General features: G+C 34.4%; 1 protein-coding gene across 1 annotated transcript in view; it reads right to left on the bottom strand.

Annotated features, from left to right (window-relative positions):
* The window catches only part of hcn4 (hyperpolarization activated cyclic nucleotide-gated potassium channel 4), a 58311-nt gene that overhangs the window by 28390 nt on the left and 12421 nt on the right, over positions 1–17500 (bottom strand). The window contains exon 2 of the mRNA XM_059565425.1: positions 7287–7710. Within this exon, the coding sequence (XP_059421408.1) occupies positions 7287–7710 (424 nt within the window). The remainder of the gene's footprint in view (positions 1–7286; positions 7711–17500) is intronic.

The raw sequence follows: 17500 nt of genomic DNA, 5'->3' as shown, positions 1-17500 counted from the left end.
CAGAGGCATCTGTGTGAGCAGCAATCTGGGGAAGATGTTCTGCAGCATCATCAACACGAGACTCGTCCACTTCCTCTCAGAGCACAGTGTCCTGAGCAAAAGCCAGATTGGATTCCTACCAAATTTTAGAACATCAGACCATATATTCACCCTGCATACCCTGATCGATAAATACATCAACCAAAACAAAACCAAAATTTTCGCTTGCTTTGTAGACTTCCAGAAGGCCTTTGATTCGATTTGGCATGAAGGCCTTCTTTCTAAACTTCTAGAATCAGGTATTGGGGGCAAAACATATAGCATTATAAAAACGATGTACTCAAACAATCAATGTGCAATTAAAATTGGCCATAAACGAACCGAGTTCTTCACTCAAGGGCGGGGTGTGAGACAGGGCTGCCCAATATCACCGACCCTCTTCAACATCTACATTAATGAATTGGCGAAACTCCTGGAAGAATCGGCAGCTCCTGGCCTCACACTTCACGACTCCTCTATAAAGCTCCTGCTGTATGCGGATGATCTGGTCCTGCTGTCTCCAACAGAAGAGGGTCTACAGCAGAACCTGGACATCCTGCATCAGTTCTGTCAGACCTGGGCCCTGACCGTCAACCCAACCAAAACTAAAATAATAACATTTCAGAAAAGACCCAGATGTCAGGGAAAGGGACAAAACTTCACCCTTGGTATGACCAAACTTGATCATGTCTCAAGCTACACATACCTCGGGCTGAAGATAAGTGCAAACGGAAACCTAAATTTGGCCGTGAATGAACTGAAAGAGAAAGCAAGAAGGGCCTTCTATGCCATCAAAAAATCTATCCAAATTGAAATACCAATCAGAATCTGGCTCAAAATATTCCAATCAGTCATAGAACCAATTGCATTATATGGCAGTGAAGTTTGGGGTCCTCTCCTAAATCACCAATTCGACAAATGGGACAAAAATCCGATAGAAACCCTGCATGCCGAGTTCTGTAAGAGTATCCTGAGAGTACAGAGGAACACGGCGAACAACGCATGCAGGGCAGAATTAGGCCAATACCCTCTCCTGATACATGTGGAGAAACGAGCCATCAAATTCTGGAAACATCTAAAAATGAGTGACCCCAACTCTTATCATTATAAAGCCCTTCAGAACCATGAGATGAGCCCTGAGAAGAGCCCACTCATTCAGCTGGTCCTGAGGCTCCACACACAGACGAACACCACTAACACTAACCAGCCTCAGGACACTGACACCCTCATCCACACAATCCGGCCCAACCACATCATAAAAGCTCAACGAGAGCATTACCTGACCTATTGGACTCAAACAACACAAAAACAGAGTAAACTAGAATGCTATTTGGCCCTAAACAGAGACTACACAACTGCAGAATACCTGAGTGCAGTGAAGGACTGCACACTCAGAAGAAGAATGACGAGGTACAGACTGAGCAACCACAGCCTGACTGTGGAGACGGGCAGATACCGGCAGAGCTGGCTGCCCCGAGAGAGACGCCTCTGCCCGCACTGTGCCCAGGGGGAGGTGGAGACAGAGCAACACTTCCTCACCAGCTGTCCCAACTATGAGGACATTAGAGGGACTTTCTACATACAATTTGAAAAACTTTGCCCTAACTTTCTAAAATTGAACCACAAAACACAATTCCAACACCTATTAGGTGAAAAAAGAGAATGTATGACACTAGCGGCAAGATACATCGATGCCTGTCACAAAAAGAGAGAGTTGACGACCAATCAGTGATGCGCTCACACACACACACACACACTCACACGCTCGTACACAAAACAAACACACAAACACTTACACACTAAATTCTAAGTTGTTCACAGAATTTTGAAATGTTCATAAACTGTTTGACTATTTTTATTTATTATTATTATTATTATTTTTTTTTTTTTTTTAATTAATTGAATTATTATTATTATTTTCTGTACTAAATGTTCAAAATCATTTTATATGTTGTTTTCATGCTTTGGCAATACGAATGTATTTTTGTCATGCCAATAAAGCTTTATTGAATTGAATTGAATTGAATTGAGAGAGAGAGAGAGAGAGAGAGAGAGAGAGAGAGAGCTGAAGACAGGCTGAAGGCGCGAGTGAGTGATTGGTTAATCTGGAGGTTAAGTATTGTCTGGAGAAACCGCCGGTCAGTTGGATTTTAATGGCATCTACAATTGAAAGCTACTTAACTGCACCGGGGCTTATTAAAAACCACTTTAAAACACAGCTTTTAAAAGCTTAAGTGAGAGGAATACGCTCACATGATGCTACTGTTATTGAGTAGTGAAAAAATCAAAACAGTCTCTATCTCTTTCTCACTGTCTCTCTATGTCTCTCGTCCACAGTGAGAATGTGGTATGTTTGTCTTTAATAACTGTTCCTCTGCCAGGTCAGTGTAATGACAAACAAAGCATTACGTCGCTCATCGCTCTGGCTCTTTCTGAGGAAAACAGCATGAGCTCGGATTAAATAATTGGCTCTCTGTAACATTAACTCAGTGTTAAAGCATCTGAATTAATCATGCAGTGTTGTGTAAAAGTCACCCTCATTACTGACGGTCTGCATCATCACAGAGACACAGACAGAAAAACAGAAAGACATTTCACATAACAAGTACTGTGGAAACTAACGATTAGTATTAGTATTAGTATTTATGTTACATTTAAAACTTAATAACAATGACAAAAATATGTGAAGGTTAAAAAATAATAATAATATCAATGTTGTTATTAATATTAACAATGTTACTACTAGTTTTAAGTTTTAATATTACAACTAATACATTATTATTATTATTGTTATTGATGGTGATGTTAATACTTATAATATATTATTATTATTAGCATTATAATTAAAACTTAAAAACTAAATAATTACATAATAATAATAGTATGACAAAGTATTATTTTTGTAATGTTATTTTTTGTTTTTAAATTTCAATAAAATGACTACTAATTTTAATACTTTATTGTTATTATTATTATTATTATTATTATTATTTTATTCATCATCAGTAATAATAATACAAATAATTTATAATTATTATAAGCAGTAATTATAGAACTAGTTTTAAAACTTAAAGTAGTAGTATTATTGTTATTATTAATATTAAAATAATAATAATAATAATATGCTAAACTATTGTTAATATTATTATCATTATTATTATTATTATCTGTACGAATAGTATAAATATTGATAATTATAATTGTAATCATTTATATTTATTTTTGTTTTATTAAAAAATATCATGATTTTGGGGGGTTTATTCATATTTTATTAATAATTATTTATTAATATTAATATATTAATATTTTATTTTATCAGAAAACTAATAGATGCATTCATGGATTGCATGAATGCATTAAAACTTCAAATTATAGCATCATTTATCCTGGTGTTGCTTTTGGACACAAGAGTATAGTGAAGATCTGAAGCATGCAATAGTTTTACAATTACATTAAAATGTCATCTGCAGTTTTATTACCCATAAAAGACTTCGTAAAAAGCTCAAAGCTGAGGATAAATCCAACAGACAACTCACGAGGGTTTTGAATTTGGTGAAATGGAAACAGACTGCAGAGTAATTAAAATGAGAAGTGCTCTGGGTAGATTGTGGAAATCCTCTCTAATTTGGGCGTATTATAAAGTCATTATTGTGAATCAGGGGAATGAAAACTATAATGTGTCTTGTCTGAAATCATAACGATATTCATCCATTGACAGCTGTCACTAAAAACACTGGGGTTTAGAATTTGTTAAGAATAGCACATCAACTACTATTTAAAAAGTTACAAAATTAAACAAACAAACAAATTCAAATGAATAAAAAAATAAATACAGATTAATTAATTAATTGAAATAAATAAATTAAAATGTTTATGTTTAGAATGACACATCACCTACTATTTGAATATATATATATAAAATTGATCCAACAAAACTAATTTAAAAAATAATTAAAATTAAATTATTTAAAGAAATAAAAGAAATAATTAAAATCTTTGTTTAGAATGGTACATTTGAAAAAAAAAACAATAATATTTAAAAATGTATTACAATAAATAAATAAATTAAAATACCACATCATCTACTATTTAAAAAATAAAAATAAAATAAATTAAATAAATAACTTAAAATCGATTAAAATACATACATTAATGTATGGAAATAAATACATTTTTAAAAATTAAAAATATTTCAAATAAATTAATTAATTGCAATTTTATGTTTAGAATGGCACGTTACTAAATATTTGATTTTTTTTTTATTAAAACATATTTAACTGATCCATCAAAATTTCTTAAAATAAAAATGTAATTAATTAAGAGAGATGATTTAAAAGAAATAAAAGAAATAATTAAAATGTTTGTTCAGAATGGCAGAAATTATTTCACACACACACACACACACACACACACACACACACACACACACACACACACACACACACACACACACACACACACACACACACATATATGTATAATACATTAAAATACATTATAATAAATTAATTAATTAAAATCTTTGTTTAAAATACTACATCACCTACTATTTTTTTTAATAAATAGAACTAACACATTGAAATAACTACATTAATAAAATTATTAAAAAAAAATTATAAAACAAAATATTTAAAATAAACCATCTTACATCCCTTAAATACGCTGTTAAACCCAGTTTCTTCCTCCTCCTGCAGACTTCAGTCACTCCAAACAAGCCTAGATTGACTAGATTTGTGTTTTTGAAGAACCTCAGGGAGCTCTGTGCCATCCTGAACATTACGCTCTTCATCCAGAACATCCACTTGCTGTGACACCAGCCATAAATCAGAGCAATCCCAGATGCAGATATTAATAGAGATGGACTCCCTGGCTTCACTCAATAAACAAACACAGATGGCCCATCAACCGAAGCTCCACGGACGCCTTCGAAACGATCCCGCACACTAACTCTGGCCATCGAGAAGCGCTCAGAGCCATTTCGTCGTTTGCGAGAGGGACTGCTTCAGCTCTTAAAAACATCCACTCAATTAAAACTCGGAGGGTTTGCTCGGATTGAGTCACTCAGTAAGCCTTCATCTGAGTTTGAGTTAATAACATGCTGACTAACTGGATTCACTTACAATATGACAATACACTACTATTTAAAAAAAAATAAATACTTTAAAATTAAAATTAATAGATGGATAAATATATCAATGTTTTTATAACCCTAACCCTAACTGGTTGACATGCAGTCAAACACATGTAATGATAAATAATATAAATAATCAATGTAAAGACAGCAAATTTGATGTATGCCAAATTACTGAAAAAGAACCTGAATATTTAAAAAATCATTAAGATCCTGTGACTGAAATAACAGGTTACAATATAAATATTAATTCTCACAGCATTAAAGTAAATCACATGGGCCTGTTTTATTATAATGTATTGTTTTTTTATGATATTTATATATGATTTATATAATATATAAATATAAATATATATTACGTATATGTGCATATAGATATACACAGTCTCATACATATATAATGTGAACACAAACATTTATTTTGGAAGCAATGTGTGTGTGTGTGTTTTTGTGTGTGTGTGTGTGTGTGTGTGTGTGTGTGTGTGTGTGTGTAAGGTTTAGTCAGACTGAATTATATTATATTATATTATATTATATTATATTATATTATATTATATTATATTATATTATATTATAATATTATATTATATTATATTATATTATATTATATTATATTATATTATATTATATTATATTATATTATATTATATTATATTATATTATATTATATTATGTATTATATTATATTATATTATATTATATTATATTATATTATATTATATTATATTATATTATATTATATTATAATTTTTACAGCATCAAACAAGATTAAATTAAATCATGTGGACCTATTTCGAAAATATTTTTTATTATTATTTTATATTATATACAATTCTAAGTAAAAGAATATATATAATGTATTAGGCTTAGACTGTCCATGACATAAAACAGAATTAAATCATTAATCGCTAATTATTTTTACAATTAATCTGCAGTACAAATCATGATTGTGACAGGCCTAATCATATTATTATTATTATTATTATTATTATTATTATTATTATTATTATTATTATTATTATTATTATTATTATTATTTTTATAGGAGAATCATCTCAATATAAAGAGAATATGATACGAAGTGCGATCCATTAATTTTACATCATGTATTTATGAAAATATTTGGAGTAACTCTAAAGACTGAATCTAAAATGACACATGCGTAAAAAAAGAAAAGAAAAGATTGTGTACATTAAATTATAGAGGTGTTAAAAGAAATGCACACTAATAATAATAATTATTATTATTGTTATTATTCATTATGGGGCTGTGTTGTCTGTGTTGTATTTTTGAAGGTCAGAAGTGCTTGAGTCCTAATTTAGTGATTCTGTATATTATTGTTTTTATTAAAATGAATGTATAATAATAATAATAATAATAGTTTTTCCAATTACATATTATATTATAATAATTATAATACATTTTATAAATTTTTGTGGTGGTGTTGTCTACCATTTCTGAAGGTCAGAGGTTTTTTTTGAAATATTAAAATAAATATACATTAATAATAATAATAATAATAATAAAGTTTTGTGGTCATGTTATATGGCATTTTTGAAGGTCAGATGTGCTTAAGTCCTAATTAAGTTATAGTGTAAAGAAATGCACATTAATATTTATAATAATAATAATTTATTTTATTGCTATTATTAAATTTTTGTATAATTTTATAATAATATTTTATATATTATTTTTATTATACATTTTTGTGGTTATGTGTGGCATTTTGTAGGTCTGAAGTGTTTGACTCCTAATGATATTATTGTGTATATTTGTTTTTTATTAAAATTAATGTACAATAATAATAATAATAATCATTTTTTTCAATTTTTGTGGTCATGTTCTAATTAAATTTTTGTATACATTTAGATTTATTAAAATAAATTCACATTAATAATAATAATAATAATTTTTCATTTTATTGTTGTTATTTTATTTTATAATTTTATAATAATATTTTATATATTATTATGACTATTTTTGTATTAATTTGTCTTAATTGTCTTGTCTTAATTAATTGTCTGGCATTTTTGAAGGTCTGAAGTGTTTAAGTCCTAATGATATTTCTCTGTATATTCTTTTTAGAATTATTAAATGAAATGTAGACAGTGAATGCGCTTTAAATCGATGCTCTCACCTCCTCCCATTGATGAATGTAGCGTATGAGCCGCGAGAGCCGCAGCAGTCGCAGCAGACTGAGGATCTTCGCGAAGCGTACGATGCGCAGAGCTCGCGCCGTCTTGTAGAAATCCGAATCGATGCGCGTCTCCACAATGAGGAAGATATAGTCCACGGGGATGGAGGAGATGAAGTCCACCACGAACCACGAGCGCAGATATTTGATCTTGATCCGCTGAGGGTCCAGAATGATCTCCGCGTTGTCCTCCTTTACGATCCCAGTGCGGAAGTTCAGCACCAGGTCCAAGAGGAAGAAGGTGTCGGAAACCACGTTGAAGACGATCCACGGCGGCGTGTGCTCGTCCTTGAAGAAGGTGATGCCCACGGGGATGACGATGAGATTTCCCACCATCAGGAGGAGCATGGTGAGATCCCAGTAAAACCTGGAGGAGAATTACAGCCAGAAGTCAGCGTATTCAAAAACTGTAAAATGCAGTGGCAAATAAAAAGTGTGTTAATGTCAAATCCAGCATTTTTGAATTTCTCTCTCAAAAGGTTTTACAAACCCTAGAACAGTGGTTCCCAACCTTTTTCAACTCGCGGCCCACACAACCACACACATATGTTTGCGCGGCCCACTTCAAAAAAATTAACTGACCCCGCTATACTGTTGAGTTAATAACTAAGTAGGCTACTCAGAAGCTAGTTTGTTAACTGTATTTATTGAATGAACTGTGAGATATGGACAAAAAAAAAAACCTATCGCGATTTCTTTGATCAATTTAGCAATTGTGACACACACCGATATGCTTTTACATTCATAAATGCATTCAGGATTAATTTGAAACATATTTCCAAATGAAAACCAATTATAGGCTTTATAAAATAATAATTTAACGTCTCTAGAACAGACATAAGTAAAAAATTATCACTATAGTAAAGATGTAACAAAATGTATAGACTTATGGCAAAAAAAAAAAAAAAAAAAACATCTTGTGTCCAGGGACTTTTTTTTCTTCTTTTTTTTGCCATGCATTGTTCATAGAGCTCATTAATTGTAGCGTTGCCTCAGGTGTTTGCAGTGTGTATACGTGTATGCGGTCAGCAGCGAGAGCGCATAAATATAACGCGAAAGCACATTAAAATAATGCACGAGCGCGAATCTCTCTGTTCGCACGCAGATTTCCTTTGCTCTGTCACAAAACCAGACATGCTTGCTCAGATACACGCTGCTCTGCGCGGAGAGAGTGTGCGCACTTAAAACTTGTCTCCTCTCACTTAAACTGCGTCCTGTGCCTCACAATTCTCTCTATGCTCGTGTGTTTGATATTAATTATTTTCGCACGTTTTTATTTCTAGCCTTTTACCGCGTGCAGTGTGAACGCTCTGATCCGTTAACATGGGCCTCGGAAAAAAGGCGCATCACAGACAGTGTGTGAACCTGGAGTTAGGCATATGCCCGGTCTGTTCTGTTCTCGCGCTAGGCACAGTGCGTTCTGATTGGATCGGATAGCATACTACGGGAGGTCAGGGCCGCGGAAAATTTTGCTATAAATCGATTTAGAAATCGCGCACGCTCAAATCGTGATTTTATGACGATTTCTATTAATCGCACAGCCCTAGAATGGACTGGAAATGAACAGAAAATAACTCTGGCTGGCACCGCTCAGCAAAACGGGAAAACCCGATCCAGGCAGTGCTCGGCAGCGGGTAGATAGTCACCGGAGCAAGCAGTCAGGAGGAAACACAACAGTCATTTATGCATGTTTGAATTTGTGAAAGCATAGAAACAGTTTAATATTTCTTTTTTGTTATTTAATTATATATATGAAATGATGTTATGTTATGACTTAGACATTTTTACATATATTAACAATATTATTTCTTTTAACAGTAATTGGCGGCCCACCTGCAATACCACGCGGACCACAGGTTGAAAACCACTGCCCTAGAACATCTAACTATTTCTATCACAACACCATGGCTATTGGTAGCGTTACTACTTCTGGTTTTGTGCGTCAGCACTGTTTGATTGGTTTATAATGGAGAATCATGTGCAGAGTTTGAATGCTTCTCGCTAGATCTCACAGCCGGTGTTGCCAGACTGGGCAGTTTTGAATTTAAATGCGCGAGTGGACAAAATTTGGGCTGGTTTGGGGGTTTTCAAACATTTAAACTGGGTTTATTGGTTAACAAACCCAAGTGGGCCACTGCTGATTCGGCTGATGCTGACTATAGCACTTTTAGTCAAGGGATCAGCTGTGGCCAGAGTGGCTTACGTTACACAGTAAAGAGTTGGACAGGGATTTGACTCTCAAAACGTGAATTATACCTGTGGAGGGAGATGACACGACAGCTCTGATATTTTAAATCTGAAAACAGAGCACAATTTAATAATTGAATCAGAATCGAAACTGAATATGGCGCTATTCCATGCATCTTTTAAACCACCCAGATTGGAATATCCTTGAAAGCTGCTGGACTTGATTGTGTGAAGTTCTGTATTCTGTTTAAAAATTTTACTGTTGGATTATCATACAGTTTGTATCAATAAACGGCACAGTTTTGACTGTCATGGTGTGTGCATGAATGAGTGTGAAATGCTTTTTTCAGTCACTTATATTGAGCACTTTTTGCTTTTCAATTGGCTTATTTTGACCGTTCACATTAAAAATTATGCATGTTGTTTTTTTTTTTTGTTTTTTTTTTTGAGTGTATTGGTTGATTTCTTGATTGCCATTTTGACATTTAAATTGCTTTTTCATTTTTTTAAAAAAAAAAACAAAAAAAACGGTCGCATTCTCGAGCCCTGCTGCACCACTAAAAACCTTCGATCAACCAATGGGGTTTTTGACTTCAAACTAGCTCAAAGGCACATATTTGTAATGTTTTATAACTAAACTATCATTAGAAATGTTTACACTTCAGTTTTTTCTGGTCATTTAATTACAAACATGCATCAAAGCATATACTAGATCTGAAATAAACCTCTGTGGGGGAAAAAGCCTAGATCAGATCCGCTGGCATATCTGGTGACCAGTTAAGAAGATTTAATTTCTTGTTACCAGTATACAGTGTGTTTTGGATGCTTTCATGCTGGGTTAGCGTTGCTCAATCTGGTTTACATGCCACAACACCATCTTGACCTGCTTAGTTTTCACTCTGTGTTGTTTTGTCTTGTTTTCTAGCACAAATACCTAAACAGTCTTAAACCAAGATAAAATTATTTAAAATGCACAACGGCACATAAGAAGATAAGAAGTCTGAAAATGAGGTTTGTGCTTAAAACAAGAATAAATATTTGCTAGTGGGGTCAGAAAAATCAAATGTACTCTCAAGTTTAATTTTCTGATCCCCCTGGCAGATATTTGCTCTTTATTTAAGCATCAAACTCACTTCATTTTGATGAATTTCTCATAAAACATAACTTCTAATCTAACGTCATTTTGCATTTTAAATAAATGTATCTTGATTTAAGAATGTTTAGATACTTGTACTAGAAAACCAGACAAAAATACAAAGTAGCACCTTTTGCAGTGTAAAAGCAGAATTGCCCATCCAAAATCAATAAGAGACATTCTTGAGAAGCAGATTCAAAAAGTTGCCAAAAAGTGAGTCGTTCATGCAGAATCAGCAGCACCTAGATTCATATCCAGATTTTTCATGAGCTCGCATAAATCAAATAAAACATTGCACATCATCACAATGCATTGTTATTCAGAATGCAAATGCATGCACATACCTTTGTGACTAAGGAAATTTATTTTGGCAATAAATTCTAATTCTGTTTGCTGAGGATTCAGCTTATGAATCGCAAGCAGGATGCACTTGAGATTTCAGCCATGAATTATGTTCAGAAAGTCATGACGCTGAATTCCTCATTGATCTCAGCTGTAAACACAGAAGTTTAATGCATGCAGCGCGACCTCTCACAGCCTCAGGAGCGTCCACACGTATGTGTGTGTGTGTGTGTGTGTGTGTTTAGATATAAATTGCACTCTTGGCCCAGGTGGTAATTGAATCTAGATTGGCTCTGTTGTTGGGTGATATATCCTCGCGGCTCTATAGATTGCATACAGAGAGAAGGTCAGTGTGGTGTATGGCTCATCCGGTTCTGGTTGATTTACCCTCCCAAGTTTAGGAAGCCCATAAAATACATTGTCAGTGTGAAAGCCAATTTAAAGCAGGCCGGGCAAAGTAAACAAAAGCAGTTCGGTTTGCTAGTATTTGAGATTTTCCACTGAATTTAATTTATTATTTCTTTTAACATGCAGATATTTGTGGACGAATCAAGGCATCTTGATTAAACACAAATTATAGTGAAAATTACACACACACAACAAACTGTCTGTGATGCTTGAGCTGTGATGTGGATGGCATACTACACACATAAATACACACACACACACACGCACACGCACACACACACACACACACGCACACGCACGGCAAACACTGACAGTAATTGGAATTCTTCAAAGTAGCAAGGGAATCCGGCGATTCGGATCGCTGTCAGGGTGTGTGTTATATTCAGTGAGACGTTTCTGATACTGTTCGCTTCAGCTGAGGTATAAATCCCAGGAGAACCTCACACACGTCACAGGAACACCACATTCTACATTCAAAACATTTGTTCTTCAGCCTCAGTATTTCCCGACACACACACACACACGTTTGTTTTTGTGTAAAGTGTGTTCATCCCATAGGTGTAATGGTTTTTATACTGTACAAACTGTATATTCTATGGCCCTACACCAACCCTACACCTAACCCTCACAGGAAACTTTGTGCATTTTTACTTTCTCAAAAAAACTCATTCTGTATGATTTATAAACGTTTTGAAAAATGGGGACATGGGTTATGTCCTCATAAGTCACCCTCTCCTTGTAATACCTGTGTCATACCCATGTCATTATACAGAGTTGTGTCCTGATATGACACAAAAACAAGAGCACACACACATCAGGGTCTTCTATAAAGTTGAATCTCAGTGAGTTGGACAGGGTGTCCTGTCTAGACTAATTCAGAGCGGCACTTTATACTGCAGCTGTCTGATACAACATGATCTAACATCCTCTCTCTCTTACTCTAATGTGTCATGAGTGTTTGCGTGTGTGTGTGTGTGTGTGTGTGTGTGTGTGTGTGGCCAGATGGCGAATCCCCACTTCTGAGTGGGATTCTTCAAAAAAACAACAAACTTGTGAGCCAACAAGCACCTCACAAACAAACACAGCTAGAGCAAAAAAAATTCATTATTCAGGAGGAGCTGCTTATGATTCATGTTCAGGTGTTGTAATGTGGTTGCTAGGGCATTGAAAGTGGTTGCTAGGGTATTTTGGTTGTATTGGTTGGTTGGTATTAAAAAATCTGTAAATATTTCTTTAACATTTAGCATTTGTGTCATGCATAGCTACACTTAATCGTGGTAAAATCAACGCAATGCACACTGACCGTTGTAAACGTACCGTCTACAGAAGCAGATAAAACGAGAATTCATTCACTCTACCCCCCTCGTCCAACCACGACTCCTGCATGTTTTTCCATGATGACAGCCAGCTGGAGAGAGTGTGTGTGTGTGTGTGAGAGAGAGAGAGAGAGAGAGAGAGATGCTTATCTTGTAGCTGTATCATTGACCATGTAATCAACCACGGTCTTGCATTAAGAGAGGCTGGTGAAAGAGTGCAGCCCAATTTGAGGTGGTTAACGGTTGCCTCCATTATACGCACCTTTCAACAAACCAACAGGTAAATATTGCATTGAACATGGATTGTTTCTATTCTTACATGACATGTCAATAAGGTCATATAGTAAAGCATACGTAGAATTTTTGTCCCTGTAAAGAATGCAATGGAAAGGGCGGATCTGAGTGGTTTTATCCCAGGTGCATCGTCTTGGATAATATCAGATGTGATGTTGATGAAAACATGTGGCCTAACCCTGAAGATCGTGGAGATTAGATACAGTAATTTTATGCTTTTTTTTTTTGCATGCAAATACCTGTAAAACTGAAACATAACAGTCTATGCAGTTTTTGTAATGTCAACAATAGCCAGTTTTTTGAAACCTGGTGTACTTTGATTGACTGCATGTACCTTGTGAAGTGAAAACAAGTGTTATTCTTTGACAGAATAATTTAATTTTGAGTCCGATTTCCAGTGTTTTGATAAAGTTAGTTAGTGTTTTTGAGAAGAAAATTATCCATTTGGCCAGTTGTGTTTTGTAGGTCTGTGTTAAGAGTTTTGAAAAAGTATATGTAAGCGCTTGTTAGCGTTTGAAAAAAACATATTTTACATTTAACATATTTTAACGTTGTTACCATGATTTAACAAATTGGTAACAGTTTTAGCATGTTGTTAACATGTTTTAACATATGGCTAGCGTGAAGTAACATACTTTAAACATGTTTTAATATTGCATGTTGTTAGCAAGATTTAGCACATTGTTAGCACGCTTTACTATGTTGCTATCATGTTTTAACATTTCAGCATGTAAAAAGCCTCATAAATAGCCTTCTGTTGTGCGACATGCTTTACAAGTCACAGCATTTTACTCTTTTTCGTGCAATCGAATGAAGGTAAGAAAAAGCATGAATTTATCCAATTCATCAATTTGTAGGTAGCAGAAGTCACAAAAGCACAAAAGCAAGAGTGTAGGTTCACAAACACTTTGCAAGCATGAAGAAGGCATGTGTGCCGGCTTGTCTTCTATCCTCTGTTTCAACACTGTGAAACGCAGAGGACATCAGCTGCACTGTTAAACCCGCTTCAGCTGATAAACAGAATGACGAAGAGCACAGATAGTCTATAGAGATACACTTAACCCCACTGAGGAACCAAGTACACACTTCAGAAGAGCTCAACACCTCCACTAACACACAATAGAATTTAAGGACATGCTCACAAATGTTCCCTTTGAGAAAATGCTGCATATTAACAAGTATAGATGCGGAAAGAAATAGCGAAAGATGAAAATATACTATCATTTATTCTTAATTATAATAGGGATCAAATCAGCATAAATCACTACAAAATATGGAATATGCAAAGTCTTATTGAAGCATACTATAACTACTCTGAAAATTACAGGGAAAAATACACGAGAACAATATAATAATATAAATAATGTATAAATATATACGCTATATCGTTTCTGTATTTAATTTGTAATAAAATTATATAAATAATAATATAAAATATAATATAAATAATAATATAATAAAGAATATATTCTGTAATTGTTCACTATAGTACATATTTACATACGTATGTATACATACACATATATACATACAGAGACAGAAGGATTTTACAGTTTTTAATTAAATATATTTAAATAAATATATATTTTATATGTATGATTCTCAGAGTAGTGCCTTCTGAGAACAATCACTACTCCCCATTAAATCTCTCTCTCTCTCTCTCTTTCTCTCCGTCTCTCTCTCTCTCTCTCTCTCTCTCTTTGACACTCTCTTTTATGAACTGGTTATCTGTGCTTGAGTGTATTTCTGTTTCTTTATCAGCCGCTGAGTGAGACAGACAGAACAAAGAGGAAAACAACAGCACCAGTGAGTGCATCTGAGAAAGTTTATCTCTAAATGAGACAGATGTTAACTAGTAAAGAGGGTATTTCTGTGTGTGGGATGAAGAGAAAGGGACAGTGGAAGTGGCAGCCGTCTACCGTCACCTAATGAGAAGTAAACCAGCGTATACAGGTAATACCAGCACTGTTTCATGCTGCACACACACACAAACAACCACGTCACCTCCTGACCGGACGCAAGCCGTTATCCATCAGCAGCAGGTGATGTAATCAGCAAATGGAAAGAGGAGAGTGAAAGCTGCTCGATCCCTTACAGCCGAACTGATCCGGATGTGTAAAAGGAAAAGAAACAGAGCAACCCTCCACAATCAGAAATACACCAAGACTGTTGCATGTTGTTCTTAAAGCATAACTGGGAATTGCACTGCACAATTAATTTTTGCTGAAAATGTGCTCACCCTCAGATCATCCAAGATTAGGATGAGTTTGTTTCTTTGTCAGATTTGGAGAAATGTAGCATTGCATCAGTGTCTCAGCAGTGAATGGGTGCCGTCAGAATGAGAGTCTGATAAAAACATCTCAATAATCCACAGTACTCCAGTCCATCAGTGAACATCTGGAGAAGACAAAAGCTGAAACAAATCCAGCATTAAGATGTTTTTAACTCAAACACATAGAGTCTATAATCCATAATAACACTTCCTCCAGTGAAAAAGTGTTCTGGTCTGAATCAGGAGAGAAATCTGCACAGATCAAGCAGCGTTTAAACAGATATGTGTCTGGATTTTGATGTGAGAGACAACAGCAGATGTACTTTTTCACTGGAGGAAGTGTTATTATGGATTATAGACTCTATGTGTTTGAGTTAAAAACATCTTAATGCTGGATGTGTTTCAGATTTTCTCTTCTCCAGATGTTCACTGATGGACTGGAGTGCTGTGGATTATTGTGATGTTTTTATCATCTGTTTGGACTCTCATTCTGACGGCACCCATTCGAGCAAGTGATGCAATGCTACATTTCTCCAAATCTGACGAAGAAACAAACTTGTATTGAGGCCTGAGTATGAACACATTTTCATCAAACAGAGACATCAGTGTGAAGACATCTATCAATTCCTCAGAATAAAATGTCCTTTAGTCCTCTCACACTGGGAAGAAAAATGGCGTCTTCCCTCGAGACACACGTGTGTGTATGATTGCGTATGTGTGTCAGATCTATCTTGCTACTGTCTTGTCATCCGTGGCTCTTAACTGAGTCTGAAATACACAGAAGATCCAGCAACAAGCTCAACACAGCGGTCAGAGAGACACTTACCCTTCCACATGACCTACACACACACACACACACACACACTTTATTTTTAGTACAGTGTGTGGTAGATTCGGGCTGCGAGTGAGTGAGCGAGACGCCGCTTAGCCATCTTATCTGCTCATGTCTGAACCTTGAGAGCAGCCGTCAATCATCTTTCTATTGAGCCTTTAAGCAAACGATCTCCAAAACACTGCAAATGACAAATAAATAATCAGCACATGTGATTTCCATATGAATGTCTGTCATGAGTTTAAACTTAATGCGCAGACTATCGGTTCTGTTACAGTCAGGGCAAAACTCAAAAAAGTTAGTTAAGTAAAACTAAACCTAAAACTATCCAAAATCATTTTCCTTCATTGAAATAAAATAAAAGTCAAAAATAAAATAAAATATAAAATTTACATGGGAAAACTTAAACATAATGACAATTAGAATTGACATAAATGCAATAAAAAATGTTGACATTTTAAAAATGAAATTAATTTAAGCTGAAGAACTAAAATTTGTAAAACTGAAATAAAAATAAATAAGACAGAGATACTTAAAAATCAAAAAGCACATAATATTACTAAAACTTGAACTAAAATAAAATTAAAGTTATATATATATATTAATATTACTAAACTCACATTTTATACTACAAATATAATATAATATAATATAATATAATATAATATAATATAATATAATATAATATAATATAATATAATATAATATAATATAATATAATATAATATAATATAAACACACGGTACTACAAAAATAAATATATTGAGTATTATAAACATAATAATAAAATAACATTGCATTACACTCATTTCTACACATCATAAGAACCTCACAGGCAAATTTCAATAATCACAGAGATTAACTCCACTTATAATTTCTAAAAAATCAAAGCATCAAACATAAAAACAAAATTGCTATTTTCGGGGCTTTGCTAAACACTCCCATTGCCCCGCCTCCTGTTCGTCATTGGCTAAACAGGCAGCTAGTCCCGCCCCAAACTCACACCATTGGTTGATTCAGATGTGGGCTTATCAGAGAGAGAGCATAGCATTTAATCAAACTAATAATTCTCTATCTATGCTGGGCTTCCAAGAACGTTTTTTAATAACACAAAGTCACTTTAACACAAAGTCACTGCATGATCAGTGAAATGTGAAGAAATGCAGTTTGAAGGACACAAAACACAAAGTCATTGGCAGACGAGAAGAGAAGCGCTGGCGTGTTTCCCGTTCGCTAACCTCTCTGTAAGTGAGCCTAAAGGTCACGGCATTATTTCAATCCCTCTGCGGGTCCATCCCTTCCTCGGTCTCTTATCGTCCCATCAGCGTCGCATCCCAATCCCTCCATTAAATAAATTGTGTTGTAATAATC

This window comes from Carassius carassius, chromosome 13 (genome assembly GCF_963082965.1).
Source record: "Carassius carassius chromosome 13, fCarCar2.1, whole genome shotgun sequence".
NCBI lineage: Eukaryota > Metazoa > Chordata > Actinopteri > Cypriniformes > Cyprinidae > Carassius > Carassius carassius.
The sequence above is the reverse complement of the archived record's forward strand: the minus strand, read 5'-3'. Positions and strand labels throughout refer to the sequence as shown.